The sequence below is a fragment of the Typopeltis vanoorti genome, chromosome 14, assembly GCF_054136105.1.
Source record: "Typopeltis vanoorti isolate ZY-2024b chromosome 14, IOZ_Tvanoo_1.0, whole genome shotgun sequence".
NCBI lineage: Eukaryota > Metazoa > Arthropoda > Arachnida > Uropygi > Thelyphonidae > Typopeltis > Typopeltis vanoorti.
Genome location: NC_143562.1, coordinates 64,191,575 through 64,218,573, shown reverse-complemented (window position 1 = coordinate 64,218,573; position 26,999 = coordinate 64,191,575). Strand labels below are relative to the sequence as shown.

At 36.1% G+C, this 26,999-nt stretch overlaps 1 protein-coding gene across 1 annotated transcript in view; it reads right to left on the bottom strand.

Annotated features, from left to right (window-relative positions):
* Pde11 (Phosphodiesterase 11) overlaps nucleotides 1-26,999 on the bottom strand; it is a 384,638-nt gene that overhangs the window by 219,213 nt on the left and 138,426 nt on the right. The window contains exons 4-5 of the mRNA XM_090404525.1: nucleotides 22,706-22,795; nucleotides 7,442-7,579 (exon numbers count right to left, since the gene is read on the bottom strand). Of these exons, the coding sequence (XP_090260651.1) occupies nucleotides 7,442-7,579; nucleotides 22,706-22,795 (228 nt within the window). The remainder of the gene's footprint in view (nucleotides 1-7,441; nucleotides 7,580-22,705; nucleotides 22,796-26,999) is intronic.

Sequence of the window (26,999 nt, the reverse complement as noted above, 5' to 3'; positions counted from 1 at the left end):
AGTTCTTCCAAAGATAGCCCACCTAGGGGTTTACAAAATCCGTGTACATGTAACCTACCCTATAGAGGGGAAACAGGACGCACTATCCTAATCAGAAAAGATGAACACAAACGACACATTAAATACCACCATTATGGAAAAACAGGCCTATCAGACCACGCACTCCAAACATACCATAGAATTCACTGGAAAGACACCAAGTCCCTACACCACACTAAAATCTGGTTTGAGAGAAAATTTAAATAAGCCTGTGAAATATTAAAACACAATTCTAACCTGAACAAAAATGATGGACTAATCATTCCAAGAATGTGGAGGACCCATCTGCAACCCTTATAGCAACCAGAACAAGTCCAGAAGGAAATTTCAATACGAGAGGACTTTAAACATTTTTAATGTAGTTCTGTTTGTAATTTATTTTTATATCTACCTTTAAAAAAAAAATATATATATATATATATATATATATATATATTTTTTTTTTTTTATTATTATTCATTTTTTTTAATACTATTAACTTTTTTTTTCTCACTAGAGGTCAGGCTAGATAAAAGATTAATAAGTAGCTTAGATTAATTTTACCTTTATAAAGTGCACTAGCATGTAACATCAAATGTTACTTTCCCAATATTAAGTAAAGTAATTATTTTAACACGTGTGTTGTGTATCCCTAAATTCTTAACCATGAGATCTAACACTCTCTGTCCTCAAGTTCCTCCTGTCACATGCCGCTTAAGGAAGTTGTCTCGCAATAGCTCAATAAACTCAGTTCCATTCTTCTCATGTGATTTCATAGCTACCCAATCAATATTTGGATAATTAAAATCCCCTTTATGATTACTCTTTTTGCACCCACCATATTTATTTGGTGATGCATTTCTATGTCACCAGCAACCAATCCACCAAGTTTGTAACAATACCCTGCTGTGTATTTAATCTTGTTAAACTCCACCTCAAACCAGATGGCTTCAAACTCACTGCTACATGAAAAATTGTTACTAGTATTGCAGTCATAGGTCTCAACTCTAACTGGATTCAAGACATTTAATATCATTAGCAGCATGTCCCTCCTTTCCTATTCTGTCCTGTTTATCCTTCCTAAAAATACTGTACTCTTTGCACTCGATACCAGTTAGTACATCTGCTTCTGATAACTGTCTCACTAACGCCTACAACATGAGTCCCAATATATTAACCAAGGCAACAAACTCTACTCCTTTGTTTCTGATACTCCCAATATTCGTGTACAAACATAATAAATTACTTGCATGCTCTTTTTCATACACATGTCTGTGGTCAGCACAGTTCCAACAACTTGCAGATCTGTTCTTATCTAATTCCTTACTTATGCAGACATCGTTACACATGCTTGATATGTTCAAACTGGATGAACACAGAATCGTTCTTTCTTCATAACCATTTCCATAATAATAACCATTCCCACCATTAACACAATTACCTAGCATTGTCGCTCTTACACACAGATTATCATGATTCCTCCCATCAGAAATCAGTTTCCCTGACTCTCTGTGTTAGGTGTTATATCAATTAATAATTTTTCAAGTCCTGATGTCAAATGAATTCAAATGTAGGCCATCCCTCTTATACATATTCAATCTCTCCTCAAACTCATTCCACTTGCATCCATTCCTTCTACACATTGAATTATTTGCCATCATAGCCTTCTTTTTAATTCATTTTTATCATATCGAGGTTATATACTTACTATTTTCACTTTCTCACTCTTACTTCTTCCATCGACCCACTCAGTTTTTTTTGTTGCTAATGCAAAACTGGGAGACAATAGTTCATAAAGATGATGTAGATATCCTGCAGGATGACTTAAATAAATTGGCATTGTAGACAAAAGATAATGATTGTCAATTTAATGTTGCAAAACGCAAGGGTATGCACTTTGGGTTGAAAAGGTTACAAATACTGGGTATCACATTAATTCCAGGAAATTGATGAGGCTAGGGACTTGGGGATAATGGTGGATAGAGAGTATATTGCAAAAGTTGGCAAGTATAAAAGTAAAGCTTAAAGCAATACTTTTATAGCTTAAAGTAAAGTAAAATAGCTTAAAGAGTAAAGATAGAGGTTATTATCCCTATTTATAAGACTATGGTTCAGTTGCATCTTGACTACTACTGCACACAGATTTGGTCACCTGGGTTTCTTGGGGAACAGAGGTAGTGGTGGAGATGAGTGACCAAGCTGGCGACAAATCTGTAAAATGCTCCCTATAATGACAGGTTGAAGGTATGTGTGGGTTGTAAAGTTTAGTTCATAGGCAGAAAAGAGTGCATATGATAGAAACTGGTAAGTTATTCAAGGGATTCTGTAAGATTAGCAAAAAGGAAATTTTTCAATACGTGATGAATAGAGAGAGAACGAGAGGTTATCCCTGGAAGTTTTTAATTTTTGGATTGCCAGAATTAGTTGGGAGTGTCCTGATGGTGAATGAATTTAAGGAGAACTTTGAAAGGTATTCTTGAATGGCAGTCAGTCTCAAGTAGAGTAATGTGGGCAAATATGAGAATGGGGAACTGGACAATAAGACTTATTTGTGCCTATGGTCCCACAGAAGGTTCTACTAAGGTAGAAGTGGAGGAATTTTTTGACGCTTTAGAAAAGCAACTGACACAATGAAAAAGGAAAAGTTGGTCCTTGTTGGGGATCTAAATAGCAGAGTAGGAAATGATCGTGAGACATACAAAAATATTTTGGGAAAATTTGGAGAAAAGAGCAAACTAATAATAATGGCAAATATATGTTGGATTTCTGCTCAGGACATGGACTGGTTATTACTAACACCATGTTCCAACATAAAAATGTGCACAAATTCACATGGAGAGAAGAGGCTAGGAATCAGAAAAGTCTCATTGACTATGTTATTGTTGATAGTGATGTTTTCTCCCTGGTGCAGGACACCAGAGTGTACAAAAGATTTGAAATTAGAAGTGATCACTATTTAGTCTTGAGCAGGATAAAATTGAATTTCATACTGAAAAGAATAACATGTGAGAAAGTTTTAAAGTGAATAAAAGTTGAGCAGCTCTCAGATGTGTAGACTAAAATACAGAAAGATTATTGAAAAGAAAATGAAAGAGTTTGAGAACAGGAATCAAACCTTGGAGATTCAGTGGCAAACTCTGAAGAAAACATTGATTCTGCCAGAGAGGCATGTGGTGAGGTTGTGTGCAAGGATAAAAAAATCAGAACTCCCTGGTGGACACAGGAAGTTAAACAGGCAGTGAAGGAAAAGAAGAAAGCATATCAAAAGTTCCTGGCAAATAAGTCAGCTTTTACTCTTACAGAATACAGAGACAAATGTAAGAAAGCTAAACAGTGTGTAAAACCAGCTAAACAAAAGTCATGGGAGGACTTTGGCAAGAATATAGAAAACAAATATCAAGAAGGTGGCAAAATATTCTGGAGGTTGTTGAAGAAACTTAGGAATGGAGGAAAGAGTGCTGTAAAAGGAGTTAGAGATGATAAAGGTGACATGAAAACAGGAGAAAAGATATCCTTGAAGTATGGAGTAATTACTTTGAAAAACTGCTAAATGAAACAAGCAGTGATGACAGCACAGTGATAAAAAACACTGACTAGGCATGCAGTCAGGAATACATATCCATACTTGAAGTAGAAAAAGCCATCAAAGGCTTGAAATGTGGAAAGGCAGCAGGAGTAGATGATATTCGACCAGAAATGCTGAAGCATGGTGGTATAAAAGTCTTACAGTGGCTGCACTGCATAGTTCAGAAAGCCTGGACAGAGGGACGAATTCCCAATGATTGGAGTAGAGCTCTCATAGTACCCATATATAAAATGGGAAATAAAACTGAATGTGAGAATTACAGAGATATTTCCCTACTGAGTGTGTTCCTGGCAAGATCTATGCAAGTATACTTGAGAAACGGTTGAGAAGAATTGTGGAAGAAAAGCTTGGTGAAGAACAAGCTGGATTCAGGCCAAATAGAGGCTGTCAGGATCAGATCTTCACTTTACGACAAATAGTCGAGAAAGCATGGGAATATAACAAAGATCTGTATTTAAGTTTTGTCGATTTGGAAAAGGCATATAACAAGGTGCCAAGAGAGAAGCTATTCAATACGCTGCAGTTATATGGTGTCAATGGGGCATTATATCAAGCAATACTTAGTCTTTATTTGAGTTGTAAGTCAGCAGTTAGAATTGAAGGAAGTACAGGAAGATGGTTTAATGTTAAATCTGGTGTGAGACAAGGATGTACATTATCCCCTCTGTTATTCATTATCTATATGGATCGCATTGTGAAGGAGGGTTTTAAACCTGATATCAAGATTGGAGATGTTAATGTCAGCTCTTTGCTTTATGCGGATGATGTTATACTTCTAAATAAATCCGCTACAAGTCTACAAGATTCTCTGACTAAATTGAATAGCTGTTGTAATAGATATGGTATGAAGGTCAGCAATAAAAAGACAAAGACAACAAAAATAGGCAGAATCATTGAAAATGTCAACTGTGTTGTGAATGGAGAACCTGCGGAACAAGTAAAACATTTCAGCTACTCAGGCACGATTTATAGTGAAGATGGTAAATTAAATATAGAAATATACAACAGAATCAGCAAAGCTGGTATGGTGGGAAGTCAATTGAATAAATTCATATGGAATAAGAAAGAAATTAGTCGGAACACTAAATTAGCTGTATACAAGACAGTGTTCAAACCAGTTTTAACTTATGGATCTGAGAGCTGGGTCAGAAGTAAAACACTTGACCAAAGACTAGAGACTGCAGATATGAGAGTCCTGAGTAAGATTAGAGGCGTGAACAGATAGCATCAATGGCAATATCATATTAAAAATGAGGATATTAGGAAAGAACTTGACATTGTCAGCATCCAGGAATGAATTAGCAGAGCTAATCTCAGGTGGTATGGTCACTTAAATAGAATGGGAGAGGAAAGATTAGCAAAACAAGTGTTCTCTGCCAGGTTGGCAGGAAAACGACCCAGAGGAAGACCAAGATATAAGTGGATTGATACGGTACAAAGTGCCTTAGACCAGCGCTTCCCAAACTGTGGGCCGCGGCCCCATTGGGGGCTGTAGGTTTTGTTGAGGGGGCCGTGAAATAATGAAAACAAATTTAAAATGTTTTAAGACTAAGTATATTTTTTTTTATTTTAAAAGAAATGTATTTAACTTTTATTATTTCTTTTTTGTTATTTTTTATATTTTAATGGAAAAATTCACACATTGGTGTTGGTTCACAAACTTTGCTTCCTGCATATTTCGGCGCTTAACGAATATTAGTAAATATTGCTTATTCATATGTTTCATTTCAAAGCAGTGGTTAATTGTATTTACTTCGAATGTTCTCCAGGGAAGTTCCAAATCTTTCTGTCCCTTTCATAATGCGTTCGTAATCAGGGACTGTTGATATTGACTTTATGTTGATATGGACTTTATATACATATCAAAACTCTTTTTATATGATCACTGTCATCCAAGCTAGTTTTCTGTTACCAATAAAAGTTTCGCATATACTTCACACATGAAAAAAAAGCTTAAACAAGTTCATGTGGGGATATAGTAACTCACTTGCAGTGGTAAACAACACTCCCTCCCTAAGAGCCACTATACTGCAGAGGCAATAAAAAATAAGTACTTTTATTATGCCAGTGAATAAGGTATGAGGAGTCTCTGTAATATATTTCTCAACAAATAGTGCAATTAGAGACAACTGGGATAAAAACACACTAATTAATGAATCACATGTCCCCTCATACAGAAACTATGCTGTATAGACTGAAACAAAACCATATGTTGCATGGGCAAACATAGTATCTAACTAAAAACTATTGTTATTAATTAGATGTATGCGAGTTCGATTTCCCAAGGCAGCAGTAAAATTCAACCGAACGTGTTAAAATTCGTAAAAGTGTTAAAACTAAGTAATATATATATATATATATATATATATATATATATATATATATATATATATATTAAATGCTATGGCAGTTTCACATATGGAATTCGGTTGAAGAGAGAGTTAGCATTTCAACTCAATTGTCAGCTATGCTTTTATCTTTCAGTTGCGCGATCTTTTGTTAATACCGCACCAATCATATGCACGTTTTAATAAACAGACTGCCTTTGCTGTCTGTTTTGTGTTAGGCTTAATTACCATTAAAGGAGAAAAGTCACAAAAGTGAAAAATGTTCCTGGTCCGGGGATTCCTGTATTCAGATAATATTCACTAATTTCATGTTATCAGTCTGTGGTGTGCCAGTATTGGTAAGTGGCGATATTATTTTATCTATTCTACGTTAAAAAATTTAACCCTGAGATGGATAAGTGGTTGATAAAAAATAAAAAAAAAAATCCCGCGAACAATCAGAAGAAGCAGAAACAGACTAAAAAAAAAAAGACAGTATTTCATATTTTACCAGAACAGACCGTATATTGTCTTCAGAACCAAACGGTAAGAGGCAAAAAATGTAATATATGCATTTGATTTTTGCAATATTCGCTGTGTATGTTTTGTATTGAATATAAATACAATAAATATAATAATAATATATCTCTATTACGATTTTTTTCGAGGGGGGCCGTGAAATATTTTAATTTTTGCAAAGGGGGTCCTGACATCCAGAAGTTTGGGAAGCACTGCCTTAGACGATAGAAATATAAGATCTGATAATGTTGGAGTCTTGACAAGTAACAGACTGATTTGGAGGAAAATTGTAGATAGGAAGTTAGTAATGATGTAATTTTTTCATGTAGTACTGTCAAATCCTGTACACCCCTTGAGGGTACATGGCAGGAATTTGAAGATGATGATGGTGAAAGGTATTCTGTGTATAAAGATTTTTTTTGTATATTAAGTTTTATCTTGTATATTAGGTTATTAGAAACTTGTAATCCTTATCTGCTTATTCTATTTTTTTTTTTTTCAAAAAGAAGCTATTTATATATGAATGTACTACTCAGTGTCATCATCTTTGTAATAAATGCAAAATATCAGGGGACAATATTAGTCCCAATTATTTTTAGACATTTGTGCTATTTCATTATGCTACAAGATGGCTTGCAGTCTTCAGACAAATTAGCAAACAGTTTAGACCAGAAAGGCTACCCAGTTTTTTGACTCATCAACATAAAATGTTCAATAACTTAACACAAACTGAGCCAATTTGTTAACTAGACAAGTTATGAAATAATGACAGTAAAGAATTCAATCTTGAAGCATTTCACTTGAACTATTAACTTGATCTACAAAAATAGGTCTTTCGCATACAACTTAATTAAATTACTGTTCAATTCATTTAATGTATTACTGGCATATACTTTCACTCACCCATATTATTTCAAAAACAGCAGTCTATTTCTATTAATTCAATAATGGTTATCTTTAAACTATAACCAAGTCATCATCATCATATTACCATAGTAGATTCATCAACCAGAAGGACTTGACACCTATCACATTCCAACAATGACTGTGTATGAGTCATAATCCTATATACAATATGTTCAATTGTACTCTGCTCTTCAAATACCATACGTGCCAAATCCAACAAGACCTAAAGAAACAAAAATATATGATTTCATTACTCATGTGAAATATAATAATAAATTTAAATTTCTACTACAATATATACGTGTATATATATAAAACAATGCTAAATACAATATTCTTTAAAAGGAGGAAAAACTGCTTTGCTGTTACAATACTTACAAGACCATTTCTGAAGAACAGTATATTTGCTTTTAATTATAACTTACAAATAGCCTGATGGCAATTCTCTTCTTGTTTTGAAAACAAGATTTCAAAACAAGGATTTCTGGATTTTTAAACAAATCCAGATTAGCCTATTATACAACTAATGTAAGTTATTCCTACTTCAACAAAAAACAGAAATGCTATAACTGCAATGTCAGAAAATTCAAAGGAGCTTCAGAAATGTTATTCACATCCATTCAATGAATAAAAACCAAGACATCATCTTACACCAGGGTTGGTCATTATTCGTCAAGAATCTCTTGCACGGAGACCTTGGATATAATGCACATTGAAAATGCAACACTTCTAAATAAGTATTTCATTGTTAAACTTGTTTTAAAATGTTGGTTCTATGGTTACAGGCAAATTCATTGTAAAACAGTTAATCGAAAGACAATTCATCGAATGCAATTCATCGAACAGCAATTCATCAAAAAAGCAATTTGCCGAACGACAATTTAACGAATGGCAATTCGTCGAACGACAATTCATCGAAAATTTTTCGATGAATTCTTTCATAATTCATCGAAAAGTCATTTTTCTTGCCAAGTATTGTTTAAAAATCTTCAGTAACAATGCGGAACGTTACTCATGATACAGACAACATATTTAAGTGGTCATTGAAACATAATTATTTTCTTGCATTTTAGAGCATTTAATGTAAGTGTACATTTTGCTTCATTGTACAGTTAGCGATTTATCTGTAGAGAAGACAGGAGTACCACATGCACTTATCTCCCAAATAACCTCGAAAACATGTAATTGCAGTTAATAAGGGGAGGAATGGGCTAAGAAATTCGTTCTATCAAATTTTGTCATAATAAGTCTAGTCGATTGAAATTAAAAATTTCATTAAATTTCATTAAATTTCATCCAGCCAGAGCGAAATTGCTAATATCATTTAGGAACTTCTTTACGGAAATGTCATGATACAAGTGATCCATTACGAACTAAAACTGAACCGTGCATTCAGCTTCTTGTTCTGAAAGCTTCTGCGAATTCTGCTAAGTCTGCGAGTTACTGTATACATAATTTCAACACTATTCTTTGTAGCCCCGAATATAGCTGAACTGAAAACTGGAAGGGTTCGACATTTTTTTGTAAAAGTTTCAAATACGGAATCCAAATAAAATTTTTTCATTAATAAATGTAATAAATAAATAAATTTACTGAACGTAAGTTAGTAGGCCTAATACTGAGATGACTAGGCTTATCCTCCTGGAAATAGGCAAATCGGACAAGAAAAACAATAAGAATCGATATATTTATCTATTCCTTAGTAAAGCACCATTGCTATACCAACAATCATTATATTGAGGAGGATGAGGGAAAATAGTATTATCATTAATATTACAACTACTACTACTACTACTAATAATAATAATAATAAATTGATTCGTTGATGTAAATATTTTTCACAATATAATAATAAAATATACAGGGATTCAGAGTAAATATATTGGAAAACTTGAAAAAAATTCATACCTGAAGATTTTCAATCACGTTTCACTTATTTACTCCTGTTTCTGTTATTCCTCAACGACAGGAGTGCCACATGCACTTATCTCCCGAATAACCTCAAAAGCAAGTAATTGCAGTTAATAAGGGGAGGAATAGGCTAAGAATACTGAAGAGTATATGTGTGGGTATATTTCTGGGTTTTGAGGAGGTGATCGGTGCAGTTTGTTAAAAAATAAATAAAAGGTTAAAATATTCTCTAGGAAAGGAAAATAATAAAATAAGGAATGATGAATAAAGAGTCTTAAAAAACAAACCTGTAAACCTTTTAGAAGCATACTCATCTGGTGTTATATTTAGACGAGCAGCTGTTGGAAGTCTTATTCGACTTTTGAAGGATGGAGTGGTCGGCAGATCACAGTTAGAAAACACAGTGCTAAAGGAAATTGGAATTGGATTGAGTTGTTTTGAATTAAGGAAGAAGCAACTGGCCTTAAATCCCTGCGTGTTTTTCCAAATCGGTTTGCTTGTTTTTCGGCAAGAAAAAAAACAAGTTTCAGAGAGGAAAAACCTTCCATCCTCGTGTGAGACAGGCTAACTCACCTTCAGGTTAAACCTCCTGATAAAGGCGTTTGACATTCTTAATAAACGTAGGATGCTGAAGTCCTTTTCAGCAGTTTCATTAAATGAGCTGTAGAATTTTTCTCTTCTTGGTTTCTGCAGTTTTGTAGAAAATAAGTTTAGGATGGAGGACTTTTTTTTATACATTCACGCCAAGTTTTTTTGTAGTCTTCCATTTTCCAGAGATGAGATGTTCCTTAAAGTTGATTTTTCTGTTTTGGAATTTGAGTTGGTTCGAAAATATGGCTCAACAATGCAATCAATGCATGATCCCATTGTTGAGCCATTTTTTCCATGAGAAGACGATTACAAGAGTGGCATACCTAAATATGCTAGAGAAATATGTGTTTCCCCAGATTGAGAATGTGTAGGGTCTCATTTTCCAACATGATGGAGCAACTCCACATTATGGCGACTGCGCATATCCCACTGCTTGTGGCCACCGTGCAGTCCCGATTTGATTCCGATGGATTTCTTCTTTTGCGTATATTTATGTATAAATAATTAAGTAAAAGAGGTTTTTTTTTTTAAGGGGAAGGGGCAGAAAAATATGCTACTGCACGTGGCGACAAAATTTCTAGGGCCGGCCCTGGGGCCAGTCCTGGCGAATATGGTGTTTGAGGTAGATATTGAAATCCCAAGTCGTATATTGTCTGTTGGATTTCATAAGCAGGTGCATTGTCCTGCAAAAGCAACACACCTCTGCTTAGTTTCTCGAACCGATTTTCCTTCAGTACCTCCTTCAATTCCTTCAGAGCTGCTGTAACAGTTTCACCTTTCTTGAAGGTAGGTAAGGATTACACCATCCATATTGTAAAAGACAATGGCAAGAACTTTCCCTGCTGACTGTTTGGTTCAAAACTTCTTTGGCCATGGAGAACCTTTGTGTCTCCACTCCATTGACTGTTGTTTGTTCTCTGGGTCATAGTGACAAAGCCATGTTTCATCAACGGTTAGAATATGAGCTAAAAAATTTCACGAGGATGAAATCCCTTTATGAAATGTTCTTTTAACATCTCAACTATACCCACCTCAGTGGATATCATTCACTGCAACCAGTATGCCCCGCCAAAAAATCGCTTTCCGAACGAAGTAGGATAAATAGTAGGAAAATAAAAAGATATATACCTCTCAAAATAATCCAAAACAAACAAAAAAAAAAAAAAAATTGCACACACATCTTCGCCCTCACACACCTTATAATTCATTTTTCAGTGAACTGTATTTTCAATGAATTGTTGTTTTTCGATCAATTGCGTTTCAATGAATTGTCTTTTCGATTAACTGCTCATCAGTGAATTGTCTTTCGATGAATTGTCTTTCGGTAAACTGTTTTTCAATGAACTCTCCAGATACCAGTTCTATTCCTAGAGAGAATTTCTTATCGTTTAACTGATATTTAAAAATTTCTACTGAAGAAACTTACAAAATGGGATGTGAAATTAATACAGAAGTGTAGAATTAATTTCATCTTAGACTATATGTGGTCTTTATATCAGAATTCTCAAGAATTTCAATATTACCACAGAAATCTCAGAAGCTCATTACAAGTCCACAGCTTGTCCTTTTCTAAAAGTTAATAAACTATACAGTTTACATATTAAAAATAAATAAATAAAATTATCAGACTTGCTTTTTGCATATGATATGGGGACAATGACTTTATACCAAAGTTTTAAGGTTAAAACACAAATTCCATTTTCAAAAATGAATACAAAACCTACTAACATACAGAAACAGTCCTTGGAAAATGCATTTGTGCAACTAAATTTGAATTACCCAAAACTAAATTCAGCATGTTTATGCTGCATTCTGAACTGGCATCCCCCACTTCTAACAGTGCTGTGGGACATTGTAGACAAATTGACTGTCTTAAGGAGCAAAACAAATTTAAAGAAGAAACTCATGAAGTTATGTGAAAAACCAAAGAAAGACAAACAAACACTTACCCCATGCCAAGGACTTGACACAAGCAGAACTAAATTACAGTAATGCCATGCTTTACAATGATCCCCTCAGATGACACTTTTTAGTTATGACCAATGCGCATTTACATGATGCTGTATTCACTCTGTGAATCAACTGAGTCAGGTAGAGACAGAGGGCAACCCATGGCAGTGCCTTCAACATGTCTATAGATCTTTATTTTCCAGCTGAAATATCCTGATTGTATAACAAATTCAAAAATCTTCACAACATCAGGAAGTAAATCATCATATAATAAACTAATAGTGTCAGATAACAGAATATTGTAAAGAGGGAAACAATATTCTTGCTTGAGGTGGTACGAAAGAAGACACAGAGAGGAAAGATAGTGCGTGTGCGTGTGTGTGTGTGTGTGTGTGTGTGTGTTGCCTAGGTATGATGACGAACTGAACAGAAGACTTCTTTTGCGAAGACTTCATTCCCACAAGAGGCCACCCCTGCTACCATCCTCCCTGTGACAAGAGAGGACTGGAATATGTGGATGCTTGGAGTGCATTTGAGGACAGAGAGGAATTGTATGCGAAAGACCACATACATTTGAATGAGGAAGGATGTAGGCATCTGGAGAGATTGCTGTTCTGAAAAAGTCAATGTGTCCCAGGGAGGATGGTAGCAGGGGTGGCCTCTTGTGGGAATGGGTACTTGGGAGAAGGGGGATGACATCAGGTGACACTGAGCCAAGTGGAGTCTAGAGGGGATAATGCTGGGTATTGAAACAACGGCATTTATATGCTATATACTAATGCCAGGAGTATCCAGAATAAGGGAGAGGAATTGGTGGTGCAGATAGCATCTGCCTGGCCAAAAATTATTGGGCTCACTGAGACATAGTTGACAGAAGAGAATATAATAACAGGAATAGAAGTCGTTGGGTACAGCATTTTTCGGCAGGATAGGAAGGGAAAGCGTGGTGGTGGAGTACTGCTTATGATGAGTGACGACCTATGTCCTCTAAGAGTGGAGACTGTGGAAGACAGTGACACTAATGATTTTGAAAGCATATAGTGTGAGGTAGAGGTGGCGAAGACAGGATATTTAGTGGGGTGTTGCTACAGACCCAGGAGTACAGAGGGTGGGTACCAGGAAGTGTTTAGACAGTTGAGTTTGGCAAGTGCAAGAAGAATGATTGTTATGGAAGATTTTAACTACAGTAGTATAAACTGGGGAGAGGAAGATGCATGTAACCATAAGGGCATGGAATTTCTAGAATTCTTGAGGGACCAATGTCTTAGGCAACATGTAATAGAGGGAAGAGGTTCAAGACTTTTGGATTTGGTTTTTATAGCATCAGAAAAGTTGATAATAACTGAGATGACATCTCTCCCACCAGTTGGAGAGAGTGACCATATGGTTTTGACTTGGAAAATGAATAGACATACAGGAGTATCAAAGAGATGGGAACGTATGTGGAATTATAAGGCAGGTGATTATAAGTCTTAGACGTCAACTTGGGGAAGTTTCATGGAATGAGGAATTGGAAAGCCAGGATATCATTATGCTTGGGAAATTGTGAAGGAATATACCACGAGTGAACAAGAGGATACAATTTGGAGTAAAGTGGATGACAAACAATATTAAACAGGAATTGCATGCGAAAAAGAGGCTGTGGAAGAGAGATAAAGAGACAGGAGAAGAGGAGATGCATGAAAAGTATAAGACATAGGCCAGAAGAGTGACTAGTATGGTAAGGAAGACGAAACTGGAATATGACAGGAGATTAACCCTACGATCCAAAGAAAATCCTAGGGAATTTTTTTAGATATGTGGCCAGTAGGAGGAGAAATGACTGTCGAAGAATGATATTGTGAAATAAAAATGGGAATAGAGTGACTGATGCAGCGGACATAGTAGAATTGTTCAATGAACACTTTATTGGAATATTTCATCCTGGAGGAGTCAGTTTTAATGCTAGAGGGATAGGGCAGGTTCAAGGTTTAGAGGTACAGAAGGAGAGTGTGTTTCAAATACTGAGTACTCTGGATGTTAGTAAAGATGTGGGACTGGATGGCATTTCACCACGAGTTTTGAGAGAATGTGCTAGGGCACTGACAGACAGTGCCTTTGACCTGGCTTTTCAATGAAAGTCTGGCTGCTGGAAAGGTGCCCATGGAATAGAAGGAAGGTAAAATAGTGCCATTGCATAAGGGCGGTAGCAGACTGAAAGTGTCTAATTATAGACCAGTTTGAGTGTCATCAGTAGTTAGTAAGATCTTGGAAAAAGTAGTGAAGGACCATATACAGCATTGGGCAGATGAGGGTAATGTTATCTATGAGAGAAAACATGGATTTGTGAAAGGGTGCTCTTGTTTTAGCAATATGCTAGCCTTTTATGATAAAGTTAGCAAAGCATTAGATTAGGGAAAGGCATAAACTGCCATTTTCTTAGACATAGCGAAGGCATCTGATATTTAAGTTGATAAACTTAAATATCAGATGTTTAAGTTGCATGCACATGGATCTGGTAAACTGATATTTAAGTTGCAGCACATGGATCTGGATGTCAGATTAGTCAACTGGATTCAGGATTGGCTGTCCGATAGGTATCAGAGAGTTGTGTATGGTGGAGCAATATCAAAGAGGCAGAAGGTTACAAGTGGGGTTCTGCATGACTCAATACTGGGACCTATATTGTTTAACCTTTATATCAATGACATTGTCCGTGATTGCAAGGGGATATTCGGTTGTTTGTGGATGATGCAAAGCTGGGAAGGGTTATTAGTAATAGTGCAGATGTGGCAGCCCTGCAAGAGGATTTGAATAAGCTAGATAGATGGGCAAATGAATGGGGGTGTCGATTTAATGCAGCAATATGTAAGGTCTTGAGGTTTGGGAAACATCGATGGGACACTGCATACTAAATGGGAGGAGTTATACTGGAGGAAGTAAGGGAGACAAGAGATATGGGGTTGATAATTGAAAAAAAAACTGAAATTTAGGGGACATATTGCAAAGGTGGCAAAGGTAACATAGAGGAATGCTGCAATAATGAGAAGGACATTGACCTGCAAAGATGAAACAGTTATCATTCCGTTGTATAAGACCCTGATCAGACCACACTTGGACTATTATTCTCAGATTTGGTCCCCAGGATTTTAAGGGGATAAATTAACTGTGGAAAGGGTACAAAGGTGGATAACAAAGATAGTTTCAGGACTGTACAATGATAGTTATGAGGATCGGCTGATGGAATGTGGACTGCAGAGTTTGGTGGATAGAAGAAGGAGAGGTGATATGATTGAGACTTTTAAACTGTTGAAAGGTGGTTATAGGGTTGACACTGGGGAGTTCTTTCGCTTGGTTGAACAGTGGGAAGGAGTGATGACAAGAGGCCATCCCTGGAAGTTACGAAAGGAAACTGTGAGCAAGAGAGTGAGAAGTGGTTTCTTCTTGCATGGAGGGTGGTTGAACCATGGAATGCATTGCCTGATGGAGTGGTGAGAGCGAAAACGGTCAATGAGTTCAAGGAGTGGTATGATAGACTTCGTGTTTCCTAGGAAGGACCTCCCACGATGAGTCTTTTGACTCCATGGAGACCTGAATAATAATCAAAGCTGATCAACAAATCTGGTTGTATTTGAATATTCTTGATTTTTTTTTTTTTTTTTTTTTTTTTTTTTGAGAAAATGTGTGGAATTTTTGACAAATGATCTGAATTGTCCGATATGGGCAGTTAATAAATGTGAAAGAAATTTAGCAATTCTACATGTGTCAGATTCAATACAATTCACAGGTCTTACTGGACGACCTTCTTTGTGAATTTTTGAGAGACCATATAAATGAGGAGTCTTTCCAAAATGGGTGCCTTACTTACACAAAAATATTTTGATCGCAGCTAACAACTTCATCAAGAAGCTTATTTAATTGTTTAATTTGTGTGTTTTGGAGGGTTGGAATTAATTATTTGATAGGTGTAGGTATTATTATTATTCAGGCATCCATGGAGTCTAAAGACTCATCGCAGGAGGTCCTTCCTAGGAAACACAAGGTCTATCATACCACTCCTTAAACTCACTGACCGTTCTCACTCTCACCACTCTATCAGGCAATGCATTCCATGGTTCAACCACCCTCCATGCAAAGAAACCATTCCTCACCCTTTCCTTCCACAAATTCCAGGGATGGCCCCTTGTCATCACTCCTTCCAGCTTTTCAACCAAGCGAAAGAACTCCCCAGTGTCAACCCTGTAACCACCTCTGAACAGTTTAAAAGTCTCAATCATATCATCTCTCATTCCTCTATCCACTAAACTCTGAAGTCCACATTCCCTCAGCCGATCCTCATAATTAACATTGTAAGTCCTGAAACCATCTTTGTTATCTGCCTTTGTACTCTTTCCACAGTTGATTTATCCCCTTCAAATCCTGGGGACCAAATCTGAAAACAATAGTCTGAGTGCGGTCTGATCAGGGTCTTATACAACGGAATGATAACTCTTTTATCTCTGCAGGTCAGCATCCTTCTCATTATTGCAGCAATCCTCTGTGTTACCTTCACCACCTTTACAATATGTCCCTTGAATTTCACGTTTCTATCAATCAACTCCAGATCTCTCGTCTCCCCTACTTCCTCCAGTACATTCCCTCTAATAGAGTACGCAGCATCCCATCAATGTGTCCCAAACCTCAAGACCTTACATTTTGCTGCATTAAACTGACACCCTCAGTCATTTGCCCATCTAGCTAGCTTATTCAAATTCTCTTGCAGGGCTACCACATCTGCCCTGTTACTAATAACCCTTCCCAGCTTCACATCATCCACAAACAACTGAATATATCCCCCTGCAATCCACTGACAATGTCATTGATATAAAGGTTAAACAATATAGGTCCCAGTTCTGAGCCCTGTGGGACCCCACTTGTAACCCTCTGCCTCCTTGAAACTGCCCCACCATACACAACTCTCTGATACCTATTGGACAGCCAATCCTGAATCCAGTTGACCAACCTGACATCCAAACCCATGTGCTGTACTTTAATATATGAGTTTATTGTGTGGCACCCTGTCAAATGCCTTCGCTAAGTCCAAGAAAATGGCAGTATAAACCTGTGTTCGGTTCCCATCCAGGATGTGAGGAATCTTTATCTGGTCTCTTATGACTAAAGGTAACTTAGCCGGTCTAATATGGAGGTGGAGGTTTTTTCACCAGAAACTCAGGTTTTTCGTCCCTCACAACAGGCAAAACAGGCCACGTGAACACACACACACGGTCTACAGTTATAAAATACAGTAAACCCTTGCCGAACGCAGGGGCTACGTCATTAATACATTGCACGCACGGCAAAATCGCGTTCTGCAAAGTTAACTTTCTATGGAAAAAAATGTGTTAGGTATAGTTCAAATTAGGAAAATATGTATGTATAATTTAAACTAACCTAAATATTGTTGTAATTATAAGGGAAAAATGAAACAAATGTTAACTGAAAGGATTTTTATTACTGCTTATTAAGTAGGTACATGATACAATTATTTTTTTAAAAAGCTAGTGATTTTTGATTGGGACAATGACTGACGCAACTCTTTAAAAGTTTCGTGGTAAGGAGCACAGAGTTTTTCAATGCCTTTCATAAAGTTCCTCTTCTTTCTTCATTTGGGTCAATCTCCATTGCAAAATCAGACAGTTCCTGTGCCATTTTTAACAATTCGTTTAACTTCTTGTAAGTTAAAGGCGCTTTATCTTCTTCTTCACTATCGCTGCTTTCACTGTCGGCTGGTGTTACAAGATCAATTTTTCATTTGTCATTTCTCGATCGTCATTCTCGATTAATTCTTTGACTTCTCCTTCTTCCATATCTGAAAATCCTTCGCCACCAATTGCTTTTGTAATTTGTACGATTAATTTGTACGATCCAAGTTATTAATATTTTTTCCATCTTTTCCAATTGTGGAATTCTTCTTGAAACTTGAGCAACCTTTGCCGAAGTATCGCCTGAAGCTTTGACACTAGACCGAATCTTTTCTTCATTCTCCCGTATTGTTCTTATGGTAGATTCATTTATAGCTAGTTCTCTTGCAAGCGATGAAACACATGTACCATTTTTCAAGTTATCTAAAATTTCAATTTTCTGAGATAATGTCAAAATTTTGTATCTTTTTGCTGCTTTATCATCTTCATTCTTCCTCTTAGATGTCATATTGAATTTTTGAAATTAAAAGAAATACAAATGCAAAGGAGAAGAGGATAAACACTGATAAATATGCGATTACAGCTAATTATTGCTAACATGAGTGAAATGATCGCAATCGGCCTGGGTCACTCAGCTAGCGGGCAGCGCCAAGCAGGGTTGCCAGCCGACACTCTGCAGCGTACCGCGTATGAATGATTTTCTAGCGTTGGACAAATTAAATGGAAACAATTAAGATAACGCGTATGTGCAAAATCGCGTTCTGCAAAGCCACGCTTGGCAAGGGTTTACTGTAAATCCTTAATCCCTCACTAGGAGGGCTCAACAAGTCTTAAGGGATGGTCAAGGAACTGGAAGGGGAGGGAAAAAGGAACCTCACACAAATAAATAAATAGTACATAAGTTATCATGTTGGAGGCTTAATGGATTGTATACAGCACTCAGAAAGAATTAAAACAAAATTTAATACTTCCTATATTTCGTCTCAGTCACTGAGACATCTTCTGGGATTACAAAAAAAACTAATGTAACATAAACACAAATAACACCCAATACTAAACCCAACCATGTGGATAACACTGAAGTCCTATCTAGGTGGAGCGACCTCTAAGGGTGGTTGTAGGTGGCTTGGAATGTAAGGTGGGATCTCTGATGATAAGTGTTTCCCAAATCTTAGGAAGCTTAATGCAACTGTATTTATTAAGATTTGGTTGACCTAAGCATTAAGCTTCCTATATAGGAAGTATTAAATTCTGTTTTAATCCTTTCTGAGTGCTGAATACAATCCATTAAGCCTCCAACACGATGTCCTCAGAGCACTTAAGTCTCTAGACACGGTAAAACATGATCTACCTTTAACAAGCCCATGCTGATAACCACAGAGAATAGTGCTGTTTTCAACCAATTTCTGTATCCAACTTCTCAATCTCTCCAGTACCTTCACCACAACTCCAGATATACAGTTTGGCCTATAATTTGAAGATACAGCCTTATCACCACCTTTATGCAGTGAAACAATTTCATCTCCTTTCCACTCCCTTGGAACCTGTGCTGTTGTAAAACTCTTATTAAACAAGCATGCCAATGATAGTGCCAGTTCCCTGAACATTCCCTTAAGAGGCGTGGTGACTTGTCATCAAATCCTATTGCCTTATTGACATCAAGGTTATTTATTTTCTCAAATACCTCCTGCTTACTCACATTTAAGCCATCCTCTCCTATTTCCTCAACACTTAAGTTCCTCATGATTCTATCCTGATCAGAATGAAACAGCCTTATAAATTCATCACTAAATACCTCAACGATGTCTTCTGCAGCACTTACCATTCGACCATTTTCATTCATTAACATCGTCTTACCATGATTATTCTGCCTTCTACCTGCCACATATCTAAAAAAACTCTCCAAGGTTTTCATTCACCTGATTTGGCAATATCTGCTCATACTGAACTATTTTGTTTTCCTTACTGAGTCACTCTTCTAGCTTGTTCTTTATACTCTTCACATAACTGATTATTACCATTATCCATCTTGTACCGTCTCCAAAGTACCCTCTTCCAGATTTCATGCTTAAGCTCCTCATTCATCCATTTTACACCTACCTCATTCAGCCTTTTGGCCCTCGGAATGCCTTCATACATTGATGCTGTTACGCATTTCTTTGTCAGTTCCCAAGCAGCATTTATTTCCTTAATACTCAACTACTCATTCCATGCTATAGCTCTAAGCTGTTTCTTAAGCTTGTTATACTACTCAACAGCCTTATAATTCCACATACATTCTTTCCTCACAGAATGTCTGCATATGGCTAGCCATGACCCAGGTGATCACTTTATGCTCACTCTCACCAACTGGAGGAAAGTATGAAACACTACTCACAATTACATCCTCTGATGAAATGATCAGATCTGAAACTCTATTCTCGCATGCCCTCCTTTGTGTGCTGCCTCAGATAGTTCTCTCTCAAAACTCAAAAAATTTATTTTCTTTATTCCCAAATGCTATCTCTTCATTCCAATCTATACCACCATAAATTTGCCCATAATAATTACCGTACCCTCTTTCATTAATCCAAGTTGCTTATACATTTCTTCATCACCATCCTCCATATTCCCTGGTCCGTAGCAACATCCATCTAAATATGTCTTCCTGTCAACCTCCATGTTACACCACACTGCCTCATAGTCATTACCATTATTTCTCTTCTTTCATGTCTACCTTATGTGGACATAATTCCCCTGCTATCATCAGCAGCACTCCTCCTCCCTTCTTTCCTCATGAAAAATACTGTATCCTTCCATTTCTATTCCTGTTAGAATATCATCTTCACTGAACTATGTTTCACTTATTCCAATGATTTTGGGACAAATAAACTCAATCAGTAAAACCATTTCATCTCCCTTACTTCTGATACTTCTGGCATTTGTAAACAAAACAGTAATTCATTTTTAGGTCGATAATCAGTACTATTCAAGCCACTTGTTGGTTGTAATTTCCCCACCACACCTGCCCACTCACCTCTATCACCACTTATATCTTCTCATGCATGCTCAACTTCCCCACCCACACTGCAATATATTCCATCTTCATTCATCCATTCATTGCCACTTACAACATCTACTCTTCCTATGCCACGTCTCCCTGTCCACCCAGACTCTTCCCCCCCCCCCCGTTTCTCTGTTCCTCTTGCATTTCCATTCTCTCTTCATCTCTCACATTCTGTTCCCACTGCCAAACACTTCTGTCTCTTCAATAACACTCTCCTGATTTTTCACTTCATCTCTTGCATGCCTCACACACTATACTTCCATCCCAGAACACTTTCTGCAGTGCACTCACTCCAAAGCCATTCAAATGCAATCCATAATGCCTGTATAATTTCATTCTTCCCTCAAACACTTGCCATACATCCACAAACTGTACTCCCTTCTCCTCACACAGCTCCCCTAGCACACCATTCATGATTTTGGCTCTTTCACAACTCATCATTGTCATACTTCATATCACACTGACAACCTTTCCCACTACACAGTCATCTTTCACTCTTCTCATTAACCAACTGATATTTGTCCTCACATGCTCCTTATGCCCACTTAGATCATCTGTCCTCACAATCACTACTAACTCTCTTCTTCATCTCCAACACCTGAATTATCCTACTCATTCTACTTCCTGGATAGCAGACCTTATGGGCTTTCATTAACTAATCCTCTAAGGGATCTCCATATACTACTATACTGGAATTACTCATCACCTCTTTTCTTTCATTCTGTTCTCTTACACAATTTCATTTAGTTTCCACTAAATGAAAGTGTACAGTTTCTAACATCACTCCACATATTCCTCATTTCATTTTTAGTAATTGTTTCATCATTATATTATCTAAGCTTCCCTAATCACTGATCTCATATCCTGTCAGATCAAGACTCTAAAGCACGTTCTTCATGTCTTAATCTAGGAGGTAGAACAGTAAGACAGGTTGTAAAATTTCTATAGAAACCAGATTAAAAATTATTACTAAATGATAATTAATTTAGAATAAAATCAAATTCTTATCAACCAAACACAGTGAAACTGTTTCGATCATTTCATCAAAACACTTTGCAATAAAATAAAGGCAGTCTGCAGTGTCTTTACTTTGTTATGAACTTTTATGGAGTATTTTTGGTTTTTTTGAATTAAGCAACAATAATGCCAATATGCGAGTGCTGCAGCATCAGGGTAACTTCTGTTATTAAAGTCATCATTTATATTTAAGTGCATAGTTGCTCCATATGCTCCTGAATATGGTGCTATCGCAGTATAAGATTAGTAAACAATAGTAAGCTTTGCATCCTTGTCAACCTTTAAATGAATTCAATGGATTTTCTCAGAATCAATATATAATTTATACATAACAGTAACTATCAATAATGAAGACGATATTTTGTGCACAGTTTCCCTGAGAGATAAATCAGGAAAGGTTTGCTCTAAATAAGGTTATTAAGCAGGGTATTAAGGAAACACAACTTGATCTATATTTCTTTTGTTGTCAATACATTAAAAAGCATTTTACTAATCTTGTAATATGCATTACCTTCACAAATTCAATGACTCAAATAAATCATGAATAACTAGAATATCGTTGGATTTAAGAGTCATTTACAACTTAGTTCAACAAAGCTTAATTTAAAAATCATAACTTTTCAGAAATCAGAACCATTCTAATTGATGTCGAAGGTCAGATTACTGAGAATTAATAAGATAGAAGAAATGTTTTGCTAGTCATTCTATAATGACTAGCAAAATTTTTCTTCAACTGCAAGACAGTAAGCAACCACTATATGATAGCTAGTTTTAACTTAACATGAAAATTGATTATCACACTAAGTGCTGTAAAAAATCGAATGATATACCTTTCCTAAACTTAATTTGCTGCTACTATTATTAAAAGTAAATTTATGGTATATCCAACAAAACAATTTTATTTATCCAAAAAATCCCATGCCTTTTTTCTCAGTATATTAATATTGTCCATTTCAATAAAATATCTGAAGTTATACATATTACACAGTCTATTTCCAAAGTATTTATAAAAATACTTTGTCAACTATACTTGGGAAGATGCAACATAGTTTTAAATCTCCACAATCCAATGAAAAAGTATGATAAAACCACTGATTACAATACATGTGTTCTACACTGATTCAAAATAAACTCATATGAAAAATATCAAAGGGAAAGAGCAGCCAAAACAAACCTGATTTCTTTTATTTTCCAGTTCTGATCTCTCATACAGACGGGCATTTCTAAGACCTATTCCACAAAATTGAAGATACTGAGCAAATACCTAAAGTGATAAAAATTAAAAGAATATGCATACATTTTACATACATGTACACACACAGAGAGAGAGAGAAAGTAAAGGAGGATCAGAAGTAATTAATTTGAGAAATAACAGATTTTCTTAGTAAAAAAAAAACAAAAAACTTAGTTATTTTCATTTTTTATGACATGTAATGCAATTCAATATTAAAACAATGCTTAAACAGGAATATTATTTAAATATATAAAAAGATTTATATATAAAAGTTTTATGACTATCAATAAAATCACCAAAAGATCTTTTCATTTAAAGAAGGTTATATAAAATAATATGTCGTAAAAATTTAAAAACAGCGGTTAATCTGATAAATGATGAAGTGTATAAATAGAGCTTGACAAATTATGCAAAATTCAGTTCACCGTGGGGAAAAAAAAAAAAAAAACGTACTTGCCCAATTTTTTTTATTAATGATATGACCTAATAAGTCATAGGAGTTCCATAAAGTGATTAGTGGTGCTACATCTGTGTTTTCTTAAATGTAAAAAGATTGTTTTGTTTAGAAAGTTATTTTTCATTAAATAAAAAATATGGTCTAGTCTTCAGCTACTCACCAGCTAGCCAAATCTACTTGCCACAATCTTGTTGGATGAGCATATTTGTTGAACCCTGTGTATAAAGTGCAGGCAAATGTAAAAAAAAAATTGACTATGCTTATTAAAGTAATGAGCACAATCATTAGAGCAGTCTATGTTAAAACAGTCTGTTTTAACATAATAGACAGGCAGTCTATTAAAACTGATGATCAATACTCTCACACAAGTATATTATCACCCCTCAGTCAGAAGGAGAGCATGAGATGAGTATGACCTATGCAGAGTCAAGAAAGAATAACTTCCTCTCTACAAATCAAGTGTAGACTGGACAGCCAAAGTTTAATTTCAAACTTAAATTAAGTATAACTTTTTTTCCTCTTTACCATGATGTTTGCCACACTGGGATATTAATTTCTATCTTATAAAAATAAATTAAAGATGCCAAGAAATTATATTCTTGGTTTCATCCTTTATCCAAATGTAAGCATACAAAGTTTGCACCTGAAGTAATTTCAGGAATGAGCAACTCATATATATATAAAGGCTAATGACTTCACATCACTTGCCTTAGTATCTCATAATGTAAAGCACATATCCTTATGGACATGCATAATGCTATATATTATGCAAAGGGCCACTACCCAGACCGATTTCGACCTTTATTGAGATCTCATCAGTGGTGATCAGACCCACAGATGATACCAATATGCATTATGGGATGCTAAGGCAAGTGATGTGAAGTCATTAGCTTCTATACACGAGTTGCCTAGTCCTGAAATTACTTCAGGTACAAACTTTGTTTGCTTACACTTGGATAAAAGATGAAACCAAGAATTAATTTCTTGGCATCTTTAATTTATAGTATAATCAAGTGAAAAAACTTCCAACATCCATTTTATAACAAGCCTGTAATCTGTGCAAAGGACAAGCAGATGATGGTATCTTAGGGAAAGAGATGACCTAGATGCAGCCTCGTTTCCCACGATCTCGATATGGCTTGAGAACCAATGCTGGCCAGATGGATCCTCCTTATCTAAAAGAATAAATGTTGGATCCAGGAGAGCACTAGATATTATTGTTATGCTAGATTTCTTAGTGTCTGAAGAGAACATTTGAATTGGTATAAATAATGTTTGAAAGCATTCTAGAGAACGTAGAAGTGGTGAATGCTAGTGCATGAAATATGAAGAGAGCATGAAAGAAGTGACTGAAAGTAAAGTGAATGATGAGGCGAGCAGTAAAAAGTAAAATATTGTCTTTATGCAGTATCCTTCATGGGACAAAGAGGGAGTTAAAGTGACTGGAGAATTGATTGTCATGTGGTACAGCAGTAAGGAGAATGAAAGAAAAAGTGAATGACAAAAGTATGTAAGAAAGTATTGTATGGAGATTTAATGATAAGAGGTATACTTCATGAAAAAATGACAAAAAGCATGTTTCCCAGGTGCAATACTATGTATGATACCAGATACTGTGCATGAGCAAAGATAAAGGTTGTTAGTGACATAAGTTTGCAGAAGAAAGAACTGAACAAATTAATTGTTTTGGCAGGCACAAATGATTTGAAAGGTGAGAAATGCAAATGAGAGAGGATATGAAAGAGTTGTTGGAAGAAGTGAAAATGAAGAGTAAGAAAGTAAAGATTGTAAGTCTGCTGCCATGGTATGATAGGACATGACAGAATTGAGAAAAAGGATCATGATTGCTAACGAGTCAACGAGAAGATTGTGCAGGAGGAATGGTGTGCAGTTTATAAATGTATGGAGTGAATTTGATGAATGAAAGGACATATGCCTAAGGTTTTGGAGTTAGTGTTGTTAGTGAGAGTTTGAAAACCAAGGAAACAAGAGATATTAAGGGGGGTGCAATCAACCACATGTCTGGTCATCCCTGGGATAAGTGAGTGAGTGTGTGTGTGTGTGTGTGTGTGTGTGTGTGTGTGTGTGTGTGTGTGTGTGTGTGTGTGTGTACAGAAATGATTAAGCAATACCGAATGTGATTTTACAAGTTTCAAATGGGTTGGTAATGACATTACCAACCCATTTGAATCTGGGTTGGTAATGGCATTACAAAAGGGTAATTGTGGGTCCAAGGGGATATTGAAATGTGTGTACATGAAAGCCAAAAGTATCAGAAATAAGGGGGAAGAAGTTTTTGGAATGGGTCAGCTTGACTTGGCCAAAACTTATAGACACAAGCGAGACCTGCTTAAAATAAAATGATATAGTTACAGGAACATGATGTAAAGGATGCTGTACTTTCAGGGAGGATTGAGGGAATATGACAGGAGGTGGGATATTGCTGGAGAACTGCAACCAACAAAATTAGAAATTAAAGAAGATTTTAGGTCTGGGGAATATGGTTCATTTCAGGCTGTCTGGTATAAGATAGAGGCCAAAAAGGACAAAATATACTATTGGCTGCTGATATAGACTTGGGAAGGGGGGTCCACAGCAGATGTAGATACTATGCATGAGCAGATTGGTTGTCCAATTTGAGTTGTTCCAATCTCTTTCCACTCCCTTGGAACATTGCCCAAGCTGAGACTAAGATTGAACAATCTTAGTCACAGCTTGGGTAATGTTCCAAGGGAGTGAAAAGAGAGTAAGACAGTACTTACATAAACGTGGCTTCAAGACAGAAGTAGTAAACTACAGACCAATTAATATATCAGGAGTGATCCGACAGTGGATGGATGGATGGATGGAGATATGATGCTCTATGGTAGGCAGCATGGCTTTGTAAAGAGTAGGTCCTGTAAGTAATTTGCTCACATTTTATAATAAAGTGACCATGCAGTCGTATAAAGGAAATGGCTATATCATGGTACTGCTGGACTTTCAAAAAAAATTTGACAGAACAACACATAGAAAACTATTACAAAAGTTAGAGCAAGTGGATATGTTCATATGGATATGAAGCTAGTAGCATGAATTGGGGTAGGGAGTGAATGGCTGACAGACAGACAGACACCAGAGAGTGATTAGTGAAGTACATCAGGATTCTGTACTAGGGCAACTACTGTTTAATTTGTATAATATAGGGAATAATAATAATAATAATAATAATAATAATAATAATAATAATAATGGCAAATAAGGTAATAATAATGGCAAATACTTGTTGGATTTCTGCTCAGGAAATGGTCTGGTTATTATTAACATGTTCCAACATAAAAATGTGCACAAATTCACATGGAGAGAAGATGCAAGGAATAAGAAAAGTCTCATTGACCATATTATTGATAGTGATGTTTTCTGTCTGGTGCAGGACACTAGAGTGTACAGAGGATTTGAAATTGATCACCATTTAGTCTTGAGCAGGATAAAATTTCAAATTGAATTTCAAATTGAAAAGAAGAACTTGTAAGTTTTTAAATCGAATAAAAGTTGAGCAGCTCTCAGATGTGAACTGTAGATTGAAATATACAAACATTATTCAAGAAAAGATGAAAGAGTTTGAGAACAGGAATCAAACCCTTAGAGATTCACTGATAAGCTCTGAAGAAAACATTCATTTATTCCACCAGAGAGGCATGTGGTGAGGTTGTCTGCAAGGATAGAAAAATCAGAACTCCATGATGGATACAGGAAGTTAAAGAGGCAGTGAAGGAAAAAGAAGAAAGCATGTCAAAA